Source organism: Aphelocoma coerulescens, chromosome 4 (assembly GCF_041296385.1).
Source record: "Aphelocoma coerulescens isolate FSJ_1873_10779 chromosome 4, UR_Acoe_1.0, whole genome shotgun sequence".
Lineage (NCBI taxonomy): Eukaryota > Metazoa > Chordata > Aves > Passeriformes > Corvidae > Aphelocoma > Aphelocoma coerulescens.
In genome coordinates, this window is record NC_091017.1 from 26513573 (window position 1) to 26533383 (window position 19811).

Below are 19811 nucleotides of genomic sequence, written 5' to 3' on the forward strand. Positions count from 1 at the left end.
ATCTGGGTCTGTTTTGCCATGTCATTGGCTAAATTGGTTGTGACACACTGTTTGTCTTGGTTTACAGTTTCAATACCCTGTTGTGATTTTGTATTTCCAAGGCCGGGTGATTTCACAGCTCTGCACAGGTCTCCTAACTCACACCAGCTCACAGGGACAGAAAAACCACAGTCTGGATTCAGATCTGGGTTTTCACTTAATGGAGATTTACACTTACCTGTGGCCTGCCTGGGCAGCCCTGAAATATTCGTCAAATGGACTCTGATGGAACTATAACCCATTATTTTAAGTATTTAATGGACAACAAAGAAAGAGATACTGACTTTAGCTGCTCTGTCAAAATGACTATTTCTGCAAATACTGTTTGCTCAGGGATTTTGTTCCCTGCACATTATACTGTAACTGGAAAATTTTACTCATGTGTCATGTGCATGTGTGTGTGTGTGTATGTATCAGGTATATCCCAAAAGAAAACATTGATATTTCTTTGCCTGTGTCTAGAAGAAAGATAAAATACATAAAGGGATTTTGTTGAACATCTTCAAATTTAGTTTTCACTGTCTATTTCTATCTGATTGATTGTGTTAGCACAGGTGTTTGTTAGCTCTTTGTAGCTGCAAAATCATGAACAAAAGGCTTTACAGCATTATATGTTCTCCAAAAATCATTTTTGCTCACTCTGCTCTTCCTACTGATTTTGAAAATGAAGTGTTAGTTTCCCACATTAGGCAAAACACTTCAAAATACAAAAGGCTTTCCCACCAGACTGCCACAACAGTGATGGTTAAGGTAATCTAAAAGAGATCTTTTAATAATGAAAAGCACATTGATTTCCCCCCCATCCCCTGCAGAGAAAGCAAACCAAATACCTGGAGTTTTCTTCTGGCACATCTTGTACAAAGCCACCAGTGAGAAGACAGAGAGGGTAATGACTATCAGGGTGATGACAATTGGCAAGATAACATCTGCAAAAGAGGGAGAACAATTTTGGCTGCTGCCTCTGACTTACACTGCCTCTGTGTATAGGCACTTACACACACTGAGAGGCACCTCCAGCTCCATTTCACCAAACATTACCCATTTCTCTGGAGCAGGGTAACCTGCTGCTCCTGTTACTCTTCCTGCAACCACTGAGCCTCAGGCTTGGACTCTCTGGGGAGGGAAGACTGAAGCATCTTCCTTCTCCCACCCTTACCCCTTCCCTGACACTCATGCTGCCCTGTGGAACTGCTTTCACCCATTTTTCAGTAAAAGAACAAAGTTTCAGCACCTGCTCCACTGGGCCCATCCTAATTTTGAGGAAAACACTCGTCATTCAACCCCAATGCTGATGGCCTCCAAAGGTTTTGTGAGAAAGTCGTGTTCCAGAAACAAATTTTTTGAACATGCAATTTATTTTTTCCTCTTTTTCAAGGAAAAAAAAAAAAAAAAAAAAAAAAAAAAAAAGAGAGAGAGAGACCTGTCTGAAATTCAGCAACTGAAGTGATTGTTTTGCTTTTAGCATTGTGCACCCAGAAAGACACCAAGGAATTACATAATTCAGTAACATTCCCCACAGCACTTACAACCTGGGATAGAAAATGCAAGATCTCCTTTTAAAATGAGGACATTTCTTTCCTTTTATTATTTCCCACCATCTGCCATTTCCTGACAGGTGTTTCCCAGCCAAGAAGCAAAAAAAAAAAAAAGAAAGAATTATGTAATGAAGAAGAGCTTTCCCAGGGAAACATATAAACCCAGCTTCTCCCTTTTTATCTTTTCTCTGGCAGCAACCGGCCACATTCAAACTTATCAGGCACTGTTCCACCTGCTGGCCTAAGCCCTGTGTCAGGGGGAGGCTGCATTCAATGGCTCTCAATGCAATTAATGTTTAATATTCATATAGATGTGTCTGTGCATCTATGGAACTAGAGGGAGACCGTTTACAGGGGGAAAACATCAAACATATTTTGCTTAGTCAGTATGCTGGGTAGGAAAGAGCAAATCTGCAGCAACACTCTTGCCCCAGAGATGCATAATATTAAAATGAAAGATTAAGTAGCATGCATCACACAAATATCAAGTGCTTAAAGGGTCTGCAGAAGACTGCCTCCTGGACCTTCCCTCCCATGACGATAGGAATAGTATATGCGTATCGTACATTCACAACAACACGCTCATATAATATGTACAACATGTATATGAGCAACTTTTTTGTATGTTCCCTTGTGTCTTCTCTCACAGGGGATGACTCTTCTTCTCTCTTTTTTCTTTTTTTTTTTTTTCAATTTTACCACTCTGAATCAGTCCTGTGCTGCTCTACAGTGAGAGTGGTATCAACTTATCAAGCTCTGTTTTTCTTTGAGAGGAGTTTTGTAACCAGCATTTAAGTGGTTTGTGATAGGGCTTAAGTCCAGTAAGGCTACAAATAAAAATGCCAGTTTAATTTGTCTGCTGTGCCAATCACTCATCAAAAGCAAAACTGACCAGCTAAAACTCAAAAGCCATACAGTTAAGTAAGAATACTCACTAGAATAGCGGATATCACTCCCTGTCTGAGTCTGGTTTCCAGAACTGCTTTTAGGATTTCCAGAAGCTAGACATGCAAAAGAAATATTGCCTTTCAGGTAAACATGTATTGCCAGAATTCCCCAAACAACTCCCTCTGAAAGAATCACCCTCCCAAAACAACTTCTGTGTCCCCAGTTCTGGAGCTTCAGCTTGGTGCTTCACATCTATATTTCTTCTCAATAATACTTGGAAAACTTGGCAAGAGGGGTGGTAAAGTTTATCTAGCATGGCCTAGAAGAAACACACACTTTGTATGGGTGCAGATTTCCCTAGGATCATCTGCTTGTCCACTTACAGGTTGTGAGCTACAAAGTTTTTCACTTTGAGGAGGTTATGGTACTGTTCAACATTGAAAAGAACTTTTAACAAGTAAATAAACATGAAAGAGAGTGAAAATTAGACCTGTCTCCAACAGAAGAAAGACCAAAATATTCACTGCTAATTAAAAAAAAAAAAAAAAAAAGTGCTAATAGTAGATGAAGAATTCCAAAGAGGTGCAATATTTGTAGATAGCAAGTTTCTTGAGTGCTGTTATAGATGAATGTGTCTGCTCTCTGCCACATTTGGAGAGAGCAATGACTGTTGTGAGCCTCTGGGACATTTTTGAGGGCTGGGTTTAAAGGAATGCATTTCTACCTTCAGGTGCTAATGTGAATTTGAGTCAGGTATCAACAACACAAAATATTTATTACCTGTCTGCATAGAGCCTATGAAAAAACAATGACTAAACTTCCAGAGAGAAAACAGAAACTGCATATATCGGTGTTTCCCTGGGTGTAATGTATAACACATGGGATTGCATTCCATATTGGATGGAGGCTTGAGCAGACAAGTGCTCACTGCCACTGAAGGAGCTGACTGGCTGGACAGATGCGATGCAAGGTCAAGCATTTCCATTGCCCGGCTAAATATCAGAAGTGGCTCTCAAACAAAGGCATCTGGGGAAGGTGATCTCTTGAAAAGGGGTCCTAGCAGAGGTTATAGCTCCATATATAAGTGGTGAGGACATGGTAACAGCCACTGAGGTTTTGTTACTCAGGTACCTACTCACAACCCACACCTGTAGGATTGCATGGTTCCTCTTCCAAAGAACAGAAGAGGGCTCAAATTGTTGGGTGGAAGCTATGAAATTAGTTAAGTCATTAAAACCAATTTCTTACGGCCGTTTTGAGGTCTAGAATACAATTTTGTTCTACTAAGTCTCTGAAAGACACGTCCCTGTTTTTACAGAAACTTTTGTATAGGCAGTACATGTAACTCTAATCCATGGAGTTACAGTAACAAATAAGGTTTGTTTTTCCCAACCGTGTAGGAATTCCCCTTCCTTGCAAAACTGATTTTAAACTCATGCCCACTATTAAAAAATGGTTTTGTGGTTGTTTTCTTTCCCCCTTCCCCACTCTTCTACCCTTATTTGTCTGGACACAGTCAGAAACCTCCTGGGGAAAAATTATCACTTACTAAGTGCTTGTGTGGTGCCTAAAAAATACAGTCATAACTGAGACATTCTGATGCTATAGTGCAGGAAACAATCATTGCCCAAGACTTTATCTCTGAAAAATGACTGTTTCTTTAAAGCAGAAATTCTCTTTCCCTCGGTGCCTGTCTGCTGAGGGGTGATAATGTAAGGTTGGAAACTGAGCCATCATCAAGTGACTAAAATAATTCCTATGAATTCTTAATTCCATGTGATTGCTTCAGATTTCCCAAGGAAATACTACTGCCTTTTTTTTACCTTATCTATTATACTACATGATATAGAGGGCAAGCAGGCAATTATCACAGCAATGAGTTACCCTGGATACTGACTGGAAATGCCAACAGAAACAAACTGCACTGAAAAACAGGAATACGTATCCCTGCATTTGTGCAGGAGATGTGTGCCTCTCCTCAGGAGAAAAACTGAGGACTGAAATCCACTGGGTTTTTTTTCCTGGTTATGTGTTAATGGACCAAGATGTGAGTAATGAAGGAAAGAAAAAAACATAGGTCAGCATTTTAACTACTTGTGACCATCAATAAGAAACATGACAGCTGAAAAGAAACATTACTGAACAAAACAGAGTGAGGAACTAAAACCTTAAGCTCATTTCCCCACTTCTTTCATTAAAGTGTCTCACAAGTCAGCCACTCCTGTCTAGTTTCTCTGAATCTCAAAGGTATTTTCCAGTTATGGAATAATCTGGGATCAGAATAAAAATGAATTGGAGAAATACATCCATCATGGTAACAGGAGGGCCAAGATTCTGCAGGCAGCAGCAGCAAGAACTGCAGAGACCAGTACAGAAGAGACTGTTTCCTGATAAGCCCAGAGAAAGGAAAATAGGACAATACAGGTTCATTAGCACAGGAAACTTGCCTTACTCTGGGACTTGCTGCTTCTAACTACAGGGTGAGGAATGAGAGCCTGGCAAGAACAAGTGCCTTGGTAAACACTATTTATATGAGCTTCCCATGGCATCACGTAATATGCCAGGCCTGATTTTTTTTGTGGTCCCACCATGTTTTCTTTCCAGTATCAGCTAGTCCAACATGGTACTCAGCTGAAATCACAGCAAAGTTACTCAATGCTACAAGCTGAACATCATTTTTCTGCTTCTCTGTACTGTGTGTCAGGTTCATTATTCCCCTAGATCCTTCTTGCTCCCTGAACATTTCCTTTCCTCAGACTGCCCCTCTCCCACCCACACCAGCCTTTTTCCATCGGTGTGCATAGAGCAAACTCTCTATTGCTCTTACTTGTTAAACTTGTTGGAGAGCTCACGGGAAGGCCTGCAATAAAACAGAAGGAATAGTTTTGTTAGTATTTGTTTTAGACGTCCAGAGTCTTCACATCATGCAAACTGGCAGGCTCTAGCAACATGCCAACACCATTCCCAAGCCCAGAAACTCTGAGCTGTGACATCCCTTATACATGGGAGCAGAATCCGAAGCCCAGCCTATGCTAGGTTGTTATTCTGCTCAAGAAAATCCTGAATTAATTGATACATTCTTAAAGAACTCCTCCTTCCAAAACCAAGTTAAGTGCCTGGGAATGAATAGCTGACCTTTAACTGAGAAGTAAGTTGTTTTAATAAAAGAAATTAATTGAGACATATCTTCAAGAGTCACAAAAGCCTTTAAAAATAAATCTTTGTTTATTACCTTGGTGTTTTTGGCTAGCAGACTGCCCAGCAGCAGGAGTAAGAGGCACTGGTAATGAGGAAGAAATTGACCTTACAGAGCACTGGGCACGACGCTTACTGTCTCATTACTGTCAGCTTCCCCTAGCTACTTCACAAGTTTTTGGGGCACAACACATATTTTTTGTTAGCATGCTGCTGTTTCTGTGTGCCTAGACTGCAGCACAACCAATGGCGAAGCGGGGCGGGGCCGGCCGCGCCAGGCGGGCAGCGGGAGAGGCCCCGCCCCCATTTAAAGAGACAGCGGGGCTGAGGGGGTGTCTCGGTCCTGTCACCCCCGCTGTGGGGGCTTCTCCAGCTTCAGCCCCCTCACAGGCGCCGCCGGCCTGCGCTGGGGATGGGGCTCCGTGGGGTCACCGGCGGGAGAGGCCCTGCCAAGAGTCACTCCACTCATTTCCCCGGGGTTCTTTATCGCCAAGTTCCGCACCGGCTCCGAGCCTCGCCTGTGTGCTCAGATGGCACCAGAGCCGCCGCACTGCCGGCGAAGCCTTCTTTCCGCAATGGAGTTAATTGGCTTTTGTGTGCTAAGCGCCCCAGGAGCAGCCTGAAGGAGATTATCTTCCTTCAGGGTTTGGGATGAGGGGCTCTTGCACTGCGTTGCCGAGGACACGAGGCTGCCCAGGGGCGTCGAATAAAGCTCCCATCAACTCTTCAAGATTCCGGGGGTGGGGAAGTGCCAACAACTCTACACACGTGGGCTGACTTTTCTTTTTACCTCTATCTTAAGCAGGGGATGCACCAATACCTAGGGCCTCAGACTCTTTTGTGGTGCCAGATATTTCACAAACTACAGTTAAAAGCAGTTTATCATGAATTCTGTTCCAAGTGTAACAATCAATGCAGTGCAAATTTCCTCATCTTGGGCACTTGGAATCCCTGCCTGTGTTTCCCTAAAATGAAGCCTTAACCTCCTTGGTTTTTCGGGGTGCCATTTTCAGTACATTATCATTTAACCTCAGAGCTCAGCTCAAGGGTGCTCTTGGTTAATCCAATTCTTTCAGCTTCAAAAAAGTAACAATTCATTGTGCTCTTCCAGAACACTGTAAGCCTGTGTTATCTGAGTGATTTGCTGTCCATTTGTGAGCATGCAATGAGCTCAGGGAGAAACCCTGGCCCTTAGATGGCTGAATAGCTCTTCAGAGGGAAGATGAGCTGGATCTGTCATGCACTTTAACAATCTGATCACAAACCCACCACTTTAGTAGGTGTAGCTTGTATTTCCTCTACCTTGATATTGAAGGCTCCTGAGCACAATTACAACCAGACATTTAAAGGGAGGTAGAGCTGAGGGCATAAAGTTCTCATGAGGATTCTGTCCTCGCCATAACTTTTCCAGTTTTTTCAGGTCTACAACAATTGAAATACTTTAAGAAGCTTTAAGACAGGAGGATATGTGCTGATCCCTAGAGCTTCGCTTAAAGGTCTTTCGAGCTGTTCACAGAACTAGTAAAGATTTAAAACTTTGTGGCTCTTCTCCAACGTCTGACTGCAAATACTTGGTCCCCTGGCTACGAAGGACTCTGCTTGAATCTCTATGCAGCCTAAGGCCACATCATCAGTGCCTTCAGCGCCCAGTTTCAGTTCGGGCATTTAGTAGTCCCAGCTGCTATCGCCTCAGGATGGGGAGACCTACTTCCAGGCACATTCACAGAGAGGCAGGACTGAATTGAGAGCAGACACTCCTACATGCAGGGATCTGGCAGTTTGTTTTTATGTAACTGTCTGGTGCTTCTGTCTATTTGAAGCATCAGTTGTTTTTATTCTCCTTCAGCAAGAAAGAAGATAAGAGGGTTTGAAGGATTTTGGTTTTTTTTTTTAAGTTTAAAAACAAACCTCAACATTTTACAAAAGCCTGCAGAAGTTAAGATTTCATTCAACATGCTGTTTAAAAGCAATTTCTGTTCAAAATCAAGAATCCATTTGCCCTTTACCTTGCAGGAAAGGGGAGCCAAGTTGCAGGCCATAAGACCCCTGTGGGAACACCATTCAAGATGTAGGAAGAAAAAAAAAAAATTTCTCTTTGGTTTCTGTCCACAGAAGTGCTAGGAAGAGGAACAAAAAGGCCTCCTATGAGATAGAGATAATCCCTGCCACAGACATTCCCTGGTTCACACGTGAGCTTTCCCGACGGCTCCCTCTGGCTGCACGCTTTCAGCTGCTCGGAGCTCCTTACAGCCGGGATTACCCAGGCAAGGCATCCTAACACCAAAGGTTAAGCTAAAGCAAGGATGTATATTTATCATACAGATCAGGTTAGGGACATGTCAGGTAGAGTACATGAAACTAGCCTCAGATCACCCTATGTCAGCTAACAAGACTCTCTCACAAGCACAACCTGAACTCCCCTCTCTGTTGTTCAAAGAGATAAATTGAAGCAAACTTAGGTACACAGGAACAATCCCAAAGCAACTTCAGACCCAGCTGTTAGCGCAAATAACTCAACCTCAATCCCACATGCACAAAAGGAGCCAAAGGGAGCACTTAACCACCTCCATCTTCCTAATGGTATTTGTACCTCAAGCCTATCCCCAAGCGACTGTTTGTTTCCTTTGAAGGCCACAGCGGTGAAGGGCTTTGCATCATTTACCCAGCCCTTGTGCCCCTGCTTTATTACTACGAAGTTTTTCTGGTGCTTCTCCTACAGATGTTGTGTGGGCACTGAAGTGCTGCCTGTGTTGGGTAGCCTGTGCCTGACCTGCTGTTGCTGCAGTCCCTCGCACACAGCCCAGCGGACGGGCTGCTGCTGCGTTGTCCTGGACCGCGGCACTTCCCACCTGCCCCGGGAAGCCGGGTGGCTTTGCTGGTGCCCTGCTGGGCCGGCTTGGGGCAGGTCCTTGCTGAGAGGCCGCCAGCCTTGCACTGTGAGCTCCTGGGTAAAGGTTACCTCTGCCTTGGAGACAGAGTTGTACCTGAAGGACCTTCAACCGCCTGGATACCTTCTCAGACCTCAGGAGAACTGGGGTGTGGTGTTGCTTTCTTTTCTACTCTGCCTACTACTTGGTAATATTTCCTTGGAAAAAAGTGTTGCCCACCGACCACAAACACAAACCAACAGAGAGTCAGTTTATGCGGTGCTTTATTCAGGGCCCGGGGACCTGGGGACTGGTGTCCCAAATCAGGCTTCCCAAAGACCTATCGTTTCACTCAGCTCTTTATACAGTTTCAAACATTGGCACACATACAAAACATTAACAATTGATAATCATACCTCAAGCCGTATATCTTCATGGTTGTCTAGTCTTAGATAATGCTCAATTGAACTCCCACCACTGAAATCCCCCTTGCATGCAACATATATCGACCCAGAACTATTTACTTTTAGACATGTTCTCCATGCCCAGCTAATTCACTACTCCTAACTTCCCCACCCAGCACATTCCATTCCTGTTTCCCAAGAGAACTATTTCTACACCTGAGGCCTTACAGCCTAGCAGAGCCTTAGCCTTACTACTTCTAAAATCCAATATCCTATCCTTTTTGTAACAAGTCCCCCCTTTTGAGCATCCTTCGAGCTTCTTCTGGGTTCGCAAGGATGCTCAACAATTCATGTTGCCTTTTCGCGATAAGCAGGAGGTGGAGTGGCTGGTTCTGCCAGAACTTCTCTTTGCATTATCGCCTTCATTATTCGCCGAGAGTGTTGACCTTCCTTGACAATCATTCCTAAAAGACACTTATATACTATTAAGGCAACTAAAATGATTATAACAATCATGATTCCATACTGTACAATTGAGGATATCCATCCGGACATCCGAATTCCCAGGGAGCTGAACAGTTCTCCAACCCAATTATGTTCTGCCTCTTTCTGAATATTATTCACCTTTCCTTCAATCTGTTCTAATTGACTTATATCCTTTTCTACTTCCTGTGTAACATTCGGGATGTGAATGCAGCAATGATCATCTCTACCATGCAGATATCCACATATGCCATGCTCCTTCAACAATATCATATCTAAAGCCATCCGATTTTGAATTGTCATCCTAGACGAAGCTTGTAACTGCAGATTTAAGTCCTTGAATCCCTTCTTGGTCACAGCCGCCAACCTTTCTGTTTGCCCCAACAATTTGTACAACATTTCCCTGTTTCGATATGATGATATTGGTGCAAAGAGAGATTCTAATACCCACTCCTGAAGAGTGGGTAAATTTAACTCCTGAAGAAGGTCCATGCCAATCTTCCCCTTCTTCTAACCCTATGTCTCCAATTTCCTGACTTATATCTCGCTTATGTCTCATTTGTATTTCTGAGGCCGTCAATTTTGTCGATTTCCAAAAAGGACAAAGAGTTGGAACTCCTAAAGTAATTTGTGTAGTTGGACCGTCTACCGGCATATGAGTGGTCCAGTGTCCGTGACCCATTACCCAAACTAAATTTCCTGGAGCTCGGATTGATGTAGTTTTACAGTTTAACTCTCCTTCTGTATTTTTGTCTTTTATCGTGTGGTTATATCCCCTACATTCACAGCCAAATCTCAAAAGTACCTTTACAGGCAGTAGACTCACAGACTCACTTGGGCTGTCACAAGTGAAGACCTTAGTGCAATTCCAATCGGTCATTCCAGGTGCATCTTTTCTCCAACTACCCTGTCCTTGATAGGTCTTTGAGTAAGTTTGATTTTTCCGTCCCTTCCAATAAATACACCATTGAACTGTTCCTATGTAACGATAGGTTTCTAACAAACTAGGTCCCCAGATTGTCTGCCATTGCTCCATGGTAGTTGTGTTTGTAACATTCTGGCATATTATTTCAAAATATTGTTCAGTTGCCGGGACTTCTAGCGTTTGCCTCTCATCGTATTCACACCATCCTACTCCATGGAATCTTCCGATTTTGGTAAATACAGCATTCGGAAGCTTGTAACAATCTGCTCGGTTCCCCGGGGTTTTCCAGCGTTTCCTTATCACATTTGTCCAATTAACCAATTTAGTTCGGATCCTAGTCTCCTGGGTACAACTTAAGGTAACTGTTCGATTAGATGCAGGCATGTCTGGAGCTGGTATAATTCCCCATGGTATAGGATCTCCTGCCGCATGGGGCAAAGGCAGACATGCAGTGATTGCTGATACATTTTGTGTTTGCCCAAAATCCCTAATTAAACCCACAATCAGATTCTCTGGTTTGGTTCGGATTTCATCCTCTGGTACCTGCCGAGTCACCCTTGCTCTTTCAACATAAACACTAATCATCCCGGTTGCCCACCAATCATCTCGAGCAACCCAACACCAGTATTGTCCATTATCTTGCTGTTCCAGGACCTCTTTAATTACTAACACTATTTCTTGGGGTTTTCTTCTAATTTGATATTTCCCTTGAGCCACCAAGTTCTGTCCTCCAAACCACCATTCATACTCAGTGTAGCTTTCAGTTGGTATCCTACATCTTAAAACCAAATCCTGCCCTTCCTTTGCGTTATATATTTCCTGTTCAGGCTTGATTCCTCGATCCTGTTGTAATACCACTTCTACCTTCCTGACCCCATAACCTCCCCTATTACCACAAACGAGAACACAAAGGTATTTACCCTCCGATCTACCAATCTCTGAGTTCGTTATATTCAACCATCCTCTGCTTTCATTTCCCTGCGTCCACCAACTTGTCCCTTGTACCTGTGGATTCCACATTTCCTGTGTCGTGTTCCATTTCCACCATTTCATTCCAATCTGTTTCTGACACCCTGTCTCAATTTTGTGAGTACATTTTATTCTGAGAGGAGGTCCGTCCCACATATCTACTTTCCCATTTGGGAGAGTCGCCTGGACCTTATTTTCCGGTTCTGTTTGGGAGATATTTAAAATGTCAAGATTTACGAATCCATAATCATAACTCCCTTTTATCCAAACTATACAAGCATATTTTCCTGTTCTGGCCTTTGTTACATTGGATATCTGCAGGGTAGTCCTACCTTTTTGCTGCTTCTCATCCCAGACCGTTTCTACTCCTTTATCCTGAATTTGATCCTTGGTGATCCATTTCCATCGTGCCCCGACTCTGTCCCATCCAGCTCCCTGGTCATCGACAAACAAACATGTGAGATTTACATTTGAATTCTCCGGTACCCACACCCTTGATTCAGGTATTGTGATTTTAACAAAGGTTTCAACAATTATTATTTTACTCAAGAGTAACAACAACAGCATTAATTTTTGGCTTTGAACACCATTCTTGTGGGAGATAGGGGTTCCACCGACCATCGGGAGGGGACCTTTTTGACCCGTGTGTAATGGATCCAGCTGTTGATCCCGTCGACCTTGACGGCGGTGTAAGTTGTCATTATCACTTGATGGGGGCCGTCCCATGTTTCCTTCAGAGGCTCCACCGACCAGTTCTTCACATAAACTTGGTCTCCTGGGTGAATATCGTGAGCAGGAGTGTCCAGAGGTAACGGTCAATTCCACTCCAGCGTGGATCTCAGTGCTGCAAGGGTCTTATTTAAAGACAAAACATAATTTACAATCATCTGATCCCCAATTACATGTGGGTCCCCTTGATAGGTTACAGCATGATATGGTTTGCCGTACAAAATTTCATACGGACTTACCCCTATCCTTTCTCGTGGTTTAATCCTAATCCTCAGAAGGGCTAGAGGCAATGCTTGGGGCCACTGTATTTTAGCTTCTTGACAAATCTTTTTAATTTGACTTTTCAGAGTTTGATTCATTCGTTCCACCTGACCACTAGATTGAGGTCTCCAGGGGGTGTGTAAGTGCCACTGAATTCCCAGAATAGTAGAAACTTCCTGCACGATTCCTGCAGTAAAATGTGGTCCTCTATCTGATGATATTCCTAAAGGAACCCCAAACCTCGGAATAATTTCCTTGAGAAGGGTTTTCACTACCTCCTTGGCCTGGTTCGTTCTGCAAGGGAAAGCTTCGGGCCATCCTGAAAAGGTGCACACATAAACTAGTAAGTACTTGTATGCCTGAGATTTTGGTAACTCGGAAAAATCTATTTGCCAGTAATCCCCTGGTTGTGGCCCTACACGTATTTTCCCCATTTGGACCTGTCTTCTAACCAACGGGTTATTTTTAATGCAAATCGGGCAGGTGGCATTTATTCTTTTGGCCATTGTTATCATCGAATTAGAGAGTACTATTTTCTTTAGATGTTCTACCAATGCTTCTGCACCACAGTGGAGTTTGTTATGTTCAGTTTTCATGACTACTTTCATTAATTCCACTGGCAGTATAACTTGTCCGACCGGTGTTACATACCATCCTACAACATTCCTTCTTGCTCCAGTGAATTGTGCCAACCGTTCATCCTCCGGAGAGTAGCACGGTTTCTCTTCCAAATAAGGTGCAGCGGGATTTTCTCTTGTCGGTATCAGAGCCATTTGAGTCCAGACCAATCTGGCTGCCTTTTTCGCAGCTTCATCTGCCATCCGATTCCCCTGAAATTCCTTCCCGGAGTCTGCTTGATGACCTCGGACATGCATGATCGCTACTGCTTTAGGTAAGTGTACAGCTTCCAACAACTGAATTATTACTTCCTTATGTTTGATCTGTGAGCCTTGAGAGGTCAAAAGTCCTCTTTCTTTCCACAGAGCCCCATGGATGTGAACTACACCAAATGCATACTTTGAATCAGTCCAAATGTTCACTTTCCTGTCTCTACTAAGGACCAATGCCCTTACCAACGCCCATACTTCTGCTTTTTGCGCTGAAGTTTCCGGAGGCAGTGCTTTAGCTTCCACTATTTCCTGGAGTGTCACCACAGCATACCCTGCATACCTGGTTCCATGCTCCATAAAACTGGATCCGTCCGTAAACAGCTCCACATCGGGATCTGCCATCGGGACATCTTTCAGATCTTCACGGCTGGCATACACTTGTTCGATCACCTCCACGCAGTCATGCTCCAGTTCTCCTTCCTCTTGGGTGGACCTAAGGAATTCTGCTGGATTGAGATGGTTGGTTATTTTCAATTCAACATCATCTTGTTCCCGCAACTGAGCCTGGTACTGCATCATTCTGCTGGAGGAGAGCCAATGCCCCCCTTTTTGTTCCAAGACGTACATATATGGGAGGTACATATACCGTGATGTGTTTTCCCAGTGTCAGCTTCCGTGCCTCCTGAATTAGGATTACCGTAGCAGCCACTGCTCGCAAACACCCTGGCCACCCTCCGCTCACCATGTCCAGCTGTTTCGAGAAGTACCCCACGGGCCTCTTCCATGACCCCAATCGCTGTGTGAGTACTCCTAAAGCTAATCTCTGCCTTTCATGCACATACAATTGAAAGTCTTTTGTCAGGTCAGGCAGACCCAGAGCGGGGGCCTCTTTGAGTGCTTGCTTCAATTCCTGAAAGGCCTTGTGCTGTGTCTTACCCCACTTGAATTCGGGTTCCTTGATTGTTTCATATAGTGGTTTGGCCATAAGTCCGAAATTCGGAATCCACAGGCGACACCAGCCGACCATTCCTAGAAAAGATCTTAGTTCCTGATTATTTCGTGGTACAGGGATTGCACAGATGGCTTGAATGCGGTTCACCCCTATTCTCCTGACTCCTTGTGATATTTCACATCCCAGATAAATCACCTTCTGTTGCACCAGCTGCGCTTTTTCCTTGGATACTCGGTATCCTGCCTGACCCAACATGTTTAATAGTTCAATTGTTAACTTTGAGCACAGTCCCCGCTCCTCTGTTCCCAGGAGTATGTCATCCACATATTGTAAAACAACATAAGAAAAAGGAGAATCTTTTACCTTGGTAGTTTTCCATTCCTCTAACTCCTTTGCTAGCTGGTTTCCAAAAATGGTGGGTGAACACTTAAATCCTTGTGGCAACCTGGTCCATGTTAACTGTCGCTTGCGGCGAGTGTCTGGGCTTTCCCATTCAAAGGCGAAAATGTGTCGACTCTCGGGGGCCAGTGGGATGCAGAAGAAGGCGTCTTTTAGATCAATCACTGTGAACCACTGAAAATTCTCAGAAATCGATGTTAACAATGCATATGGATTGGCCACCACCGGGTGTATATCTTTGGCAATTGCATTTACTGCTCTCAGGTCCTGCACCAACCTGTATTTCCCATTTGGTTTCCTTACCGGAAAGATTGGAGTATTAAATTCCGATTCGCATTCTTGTAAAATCCCTAATGCTATAAATTGCGTGATCATTGGGGCAATTCCTTTCCTGGCTTCCAAACTGATAGGATACTGTCGAACTCTTACCGGGTGTGCCCCTTCCTTTAATTCAATTTTCACAGGAACGGCTACCCTGGATCTGCCCGGGGTCCCTGTTTCCCATACCCACGGGACTACTGCCTGCTCTATTTCCTGGGGTATCTCCTCTGTCTTTGTCTCTTTAATCACAAAAAGTTTTGCCGGATTCCCTCCGGGATTTCTAGTTTAGCACGCCCTTTCTCAAATATGATTTTTGCATCCAGTGCCGATAATAAATCTCGCCCCAACAAGCATTCCGGGCTGCTTGGCATATATAAAAACTGGTGATCCAATTCTTTGTTTCCAAATTTGATTTCCAGTGGCCGCAAGAATGACCTCTCCACCACCTCCCCCGACACCCCTACTACTTTCACAACTGAATCACTTAACGGTCCTATTTGTTCATTGATTGCAGAGAAAGTGGCTCCTGTATCTACCCTAAATTCCCTGGGCCCCCCGTCAACTTCCAGGACCACTTTTAGATCTTTATCTAGTCAGCTCTGATTTTGATAGCTCCCCATCATAAAGGCTTGAGCGACACCTTGTGGTCCTGGCGCGAAAGGGTTTAACCCATCATTCGCATTCATTCCCTGATTCATGGGATTCCCTCCTGGAAAGTTACTCATCGGTGTCCCCATCCCCAAATTGAGGGGGCACTCATTCTTCTAATGACCTTCGGCGAAGCATCGGGCGCACTGATTGGGCCCCAATTTACCTCTACCCCTACCCATCATCTGGTTCCCTACATTCTGATTCACAAAACCTCCGAAACCACTTCTTCCCCTGCCCCCGTTTCCTCTGGTTCCGTTTCTAACACCATCATTCCACATTTCCTCTGCCAGTCCTTTTTTCCTATTAGCTGATAAAACAAATCCAAATAGGGTATCTCATCCCACTTCTCATTTTCCCGTAAATACCGCATCATGGGGGTTATAATTTCAGAATTAATAGTGCCATTCCACGGCCACTGCATCCCCCCAGTTTCATATTCAGGCCATACCTTATTACAATAATCAATCAATTCTCTTTTCTGCAGTTCCCGTCCCAATTTACCCTCCTTCCAATGACTTAGCAAACACCCGAGGGGAGAATCCTCCGGAATATCCTTATCTGAACTTGACAAAGCCCGAAACACCCGCAACGGCATCATTCCAGAGGTATGCAACCACACAATAACGCACACAACTAATAACACACAGACGAATACCAATACCAATTACCACAATATCCAATTCCCTCCTTGCTTATCTCGTCGCCGCGAGAAGCAAGGGCTGGCTCTGCAAAGCTTTCGCTCTGTCTGACGGCCAGCGCCTAGGCTTTATAATCCCAAACCAATGCCCCAACCCTGCGAGTAGAGACTCGTCTTACCGGGCAGGCTACCACCACCGGTTTAAAAGGAATAAAGCACCTTGTGGGCTTACCTCATGGTTGTCCGTCGGACGCGGGGTCGGGCACGGGCTGATGTCTCCCCAGAAATCACCTGGTGCCGGCACGGAGCAGATCACCCCGCGAACCGCCCCTACGACCCCCGGAGTCCCACCTGGGTCGCCAGAAAACTGTTGCCCACCGACCACAAACACAAACCAACAGAGAGTCAGTTTATGCGGTGCTTTATTCAGGGCCCGGGGACCTGGGGACTGGTGTCCCAAATCAGGCTTCCCAAAGACCTATCGTTTCACTCAGCTCTTTATACAGTTTCAAACATTGGCACACATACAAAACATTAACAATTGATAATCATACCTCAAGCCGTATATCTTCATGGTTGTCTAGTCTTAGATAATGCTCAATTGAACTCCCACCACTGAAATCCCCCTTGCATGCAACATATATCGACCCAGAACTATTTACTTTTAGACATGTTCTCCATGCCCAGCTAATTCACTACTCCTAACTTCCCCACCCAGCACATTCCATTCCTGTTTCCCAAGAGAACTATTTCTACACCTGAGGCCTTACAGCCTAGCAGAGCCTTAGCCTTACTACTTCTAAAATCCAATATCCTATCCTTTTTGTAACAAAAGCACTTATTCCCAATTGCCTCCAAAATAGAAACACATTTTCTAAAGCAAGTACTACTTCTCACCCCTCACTATGAACATGATGTTATTTGGACTTTCTTGAATTAATTTTTTTCAGGATCTGAGTTTCTGCAGAAGTCGTGGAGATCATCTTTAGTAGACCGATGAAGCTTTTCCCGGAAATCTCTTTGTACCACACCCTTCAGAGCTATACAATTTCTGGATCCCACACAAGTTTAAGTGGAAGACACATGTCTAGGTGCTCAGCTCTGCCATGGTATTCACAGGACATCTGTGGAACTTCAAAAGCCAGGCAGCAGAAAGTATTTGAGAAATTATTTTTTTTAGGTGACAGCTACACAGTTTAGTTTTTAGTATACAGTTTTTAGTCAGAGGTTTTAGTATGCCGAACTTTGAACTAACTCCCCTTAGGTGAGTAATATAGTTTGTTAGGTTTTTTTTTAGTCACCACTTAAATGAATTTAGGCTCTAGGTTTTGTGGTGAGATGAATTCCAGTATGACTTGTATTTGCCCCCGGGGTTTTTTCCCATTGCAGAGAGCTTCCCTTCTGCCTTTTTCCAGGATCTCTATCAAATAACAGGGTTCTGCTCAGCTGGGTCTCTCTGCTGGCTGCTGTATTTGGATTCAGGAAAATCCCACCCTCTCTGGCTGCTCTGTTGTATTGTTTGTAGTGATGAATGGCTTCAATTGCTCGGCTTAACAGATACATTTATTAATCTGTTTGTTATCTCTAAACAGCTTCACTCATTGTAGGAATGAGATAGAGTGTGAGATATGTGCTGAAGGGATTACCATAGACATGATGGCCTGCCGATGGGGTGATAGTTTATCTATAGGTTGCAGGTGATTCTCATCACTGCAATCCAGCTGGAAGAAGGAGTGACACTAAAGTGTCACAGTTCTGTTCCGCCCTTGCCCAAGACACACAGCCTTTGTAATTTCTCTTTTTGTAACTCCCAGTATTCCTCATTTAGGTATAAAGTGTCTGCCCCTCCCCTTTGTGACAGCAGCTAACAGAATATTTGACTACATTCTCACCTCCACTTCTACAAAAAAATGTAATTCCATATTTGATGTACTCCATGGCAGAGGACGAGAATACGACCACCTTGCAGACAAGTCAAAGGGCTTACTCCTGTCTCCTTCCCCAAAGTCGGGATGCCTCTTTAGTAAGATTTACACCTCTAGAACATACCTGGAAACACTTGTACATAGTACTATATATTTATATTTTGCACGTCTAGTGAATCTATCACTGCCAATCTAAAAGTATCTACAACTTGTTGTTCCAATAAACTGCCCTGTTTGTGAGTCTGTGTTCATGCAAGTTCTTCTGAACCCAACCAGACTTACAGTGTCTCATTGGGAAGCTTCACTATTTGTAAATCTCTGATTGTGAATGGGACTTAGGATGTAACCCACTTTATTGGTGCATCTGGGATCTTAATGAATGCAACTTAACTTACAGTGCTGAATTGGTTATAATAAAAAAATTAAACCTAGCTGCACCCAGCCTCTCTAAGGACTAGCTGGAAAGCAGGAAAGTTTATTTTCTGATAAATGTCTATACTCTTAACGCAACACAAATCTCTGTAATAGTTCTGCAGTTAACACTTGCATACTGATTTCAGAAAGACTTGAACTACCCCTACATCTACACTGTTTTTCATGGTACACCCTTGTATTTGCTATTAATAGTGTCAAAATGACTAGCCTGAATAGATTTTTATCTTGGTCTTGTTTAGCCAGTTCTGAAAGGAAACTACAGCTAGTTAGGCAAGGTGAAGTCTGTCAGAGATGGTGACAGCCAGAACTCCTTAACCCCATCTTTCCCGTTGTCTTACACCAAAACTTATCCCTCAACACTCTCTTGTTGCTGTTTGCTTTGGTCCTCCCCCTTACCCATATCTGAGCTCTGTTCAACATAGTAACTGAAGTTATATTTACATGGAATTTTGTGTTGGCTACAAAGTCATTTGCAAGTGCCTACTCCAATTATGTTCAAGTTGGGGAGCTCTCAGGTGAATCTAATTTGCCTTGTGATACCTATGTCCCGAGGACATTGTAATCAAATAGGCTTTTACCGGCTGTAGAAAATTTGTTACACCAATTTCTTTTCCTAAGAAAGCAACCTGGAAAAAGTGAAAAAGAAATGGGAAGAAAATTGCATTTTCCTGAAGGTGGCTTGTTCCAGGTTTTCAAACAAAATGAAAAATCTCTACACAACTTGTTTTGTAAAAATGAAAGGAAAAAAGAAATGCCATCTGCTCTTTGGAAGTCCAGAGAGAAAATTCACTGGGGGGCTTGCCCTTTCCTTGCCAAAGTCATTGCAAGTAGAAGGGATCTTAGAAGGATTCTTAGGTGGTAGGAGGCAGCTACTACAGCTATCATTTATTCCTCATGGTGTAAATTGGGTTTTGTAGAGAAGTAACTGAAGCTCACAACTGGAATGAGATCCTGTACCACACCTGGCTTGTGACACAGACAACTGGAATGAGATCCTGTACCACACCTGGCTTGTGACACAGACAGCCTAGCCCTCACTGAATTATACATAATTAATAATATGTTCTCATTTTTCGTCATCTGCAACAAAGAACTGCAAGCCCCAGGGCCTGTTTTATACTGAGAAATCACGAGTTCTCAGAGCGAGTTGAGGTGTCAGTACAAATATAACTGTTATCAACGCACCTTCACAAACAACAATAAGATTAACAGAGTTCACTTCTGCCAAAATTTGGGATTATAGCTAAGGGCATCTCATTCCCAAGAAGAGTAACTCCCAGAGAGGTTGGTTTTGTTTTTTAAAATTTAAGTTTTAATAATTGTACCTAAAAAAGAAAAAAAAGGGTAAGTAGGTAAGTAGACTCCT

General features: G+C 43.6%; 1 protein-coding gene and 1 long non-coding RNA gene across 6 annotated transcripts in view; one reads left to right on the forward strand and one right to left on the reverse strand.

The window, feature by feature from the left end:
• Positions 1–12274, reverse strand: part of LOC138109566 (endomucin-like) — a 37351-nt gene extending 25077 nt beyond the window's left edge. Inside the window, exons 1-4 of one of the 5 annotated variants that reach the window (XR_011150592.1) lie at positions 5695–5760; positions 5290–5322; positions 2510–2575; positions 870–965 (exon numbers count right to left, since the gene is read on the reverse strand). Coding sequence is in view for 4 of the 5 variants with exons in the window: in XM_069013216.1 (XP_068869317.1) it covers positions 870–965; positions 2510–2575; positions 5290–5322; positions 11638–12031 (589 nt within the window). In the remaining variant the exon portion in view is untranslated. Of the gene's footprint in view, positions 1–869; positions 966–1077; positions 1209–2509; positions 2576–5289; positions 5323–5694; positions 5761–11637 lie in introns of those variants that run through there. The other 4 variants (XM_069013216.1, XM_069013217.1, XM_069013215.1 and 1 more) reach the window with 4 other exon arrangements.
• A 110-nt stretch (positions 12275–12384) lies between these two features.
• On the forward strand, positions 12385–17118 carry LOC138109567 (uncharacterized). The gene is made up of 4 exons (XR_011150593.1): positions 12385–13187; positions 13279–13925; positions 15933–16053; positions 17036–17118. It is a non-coding gene; the product is annotated as an uncharacterized lncRNA (long non-coding RNA).
• The last annotated feature ends 2693 nt before the right edge of the window (positions 17119–19811 follow it).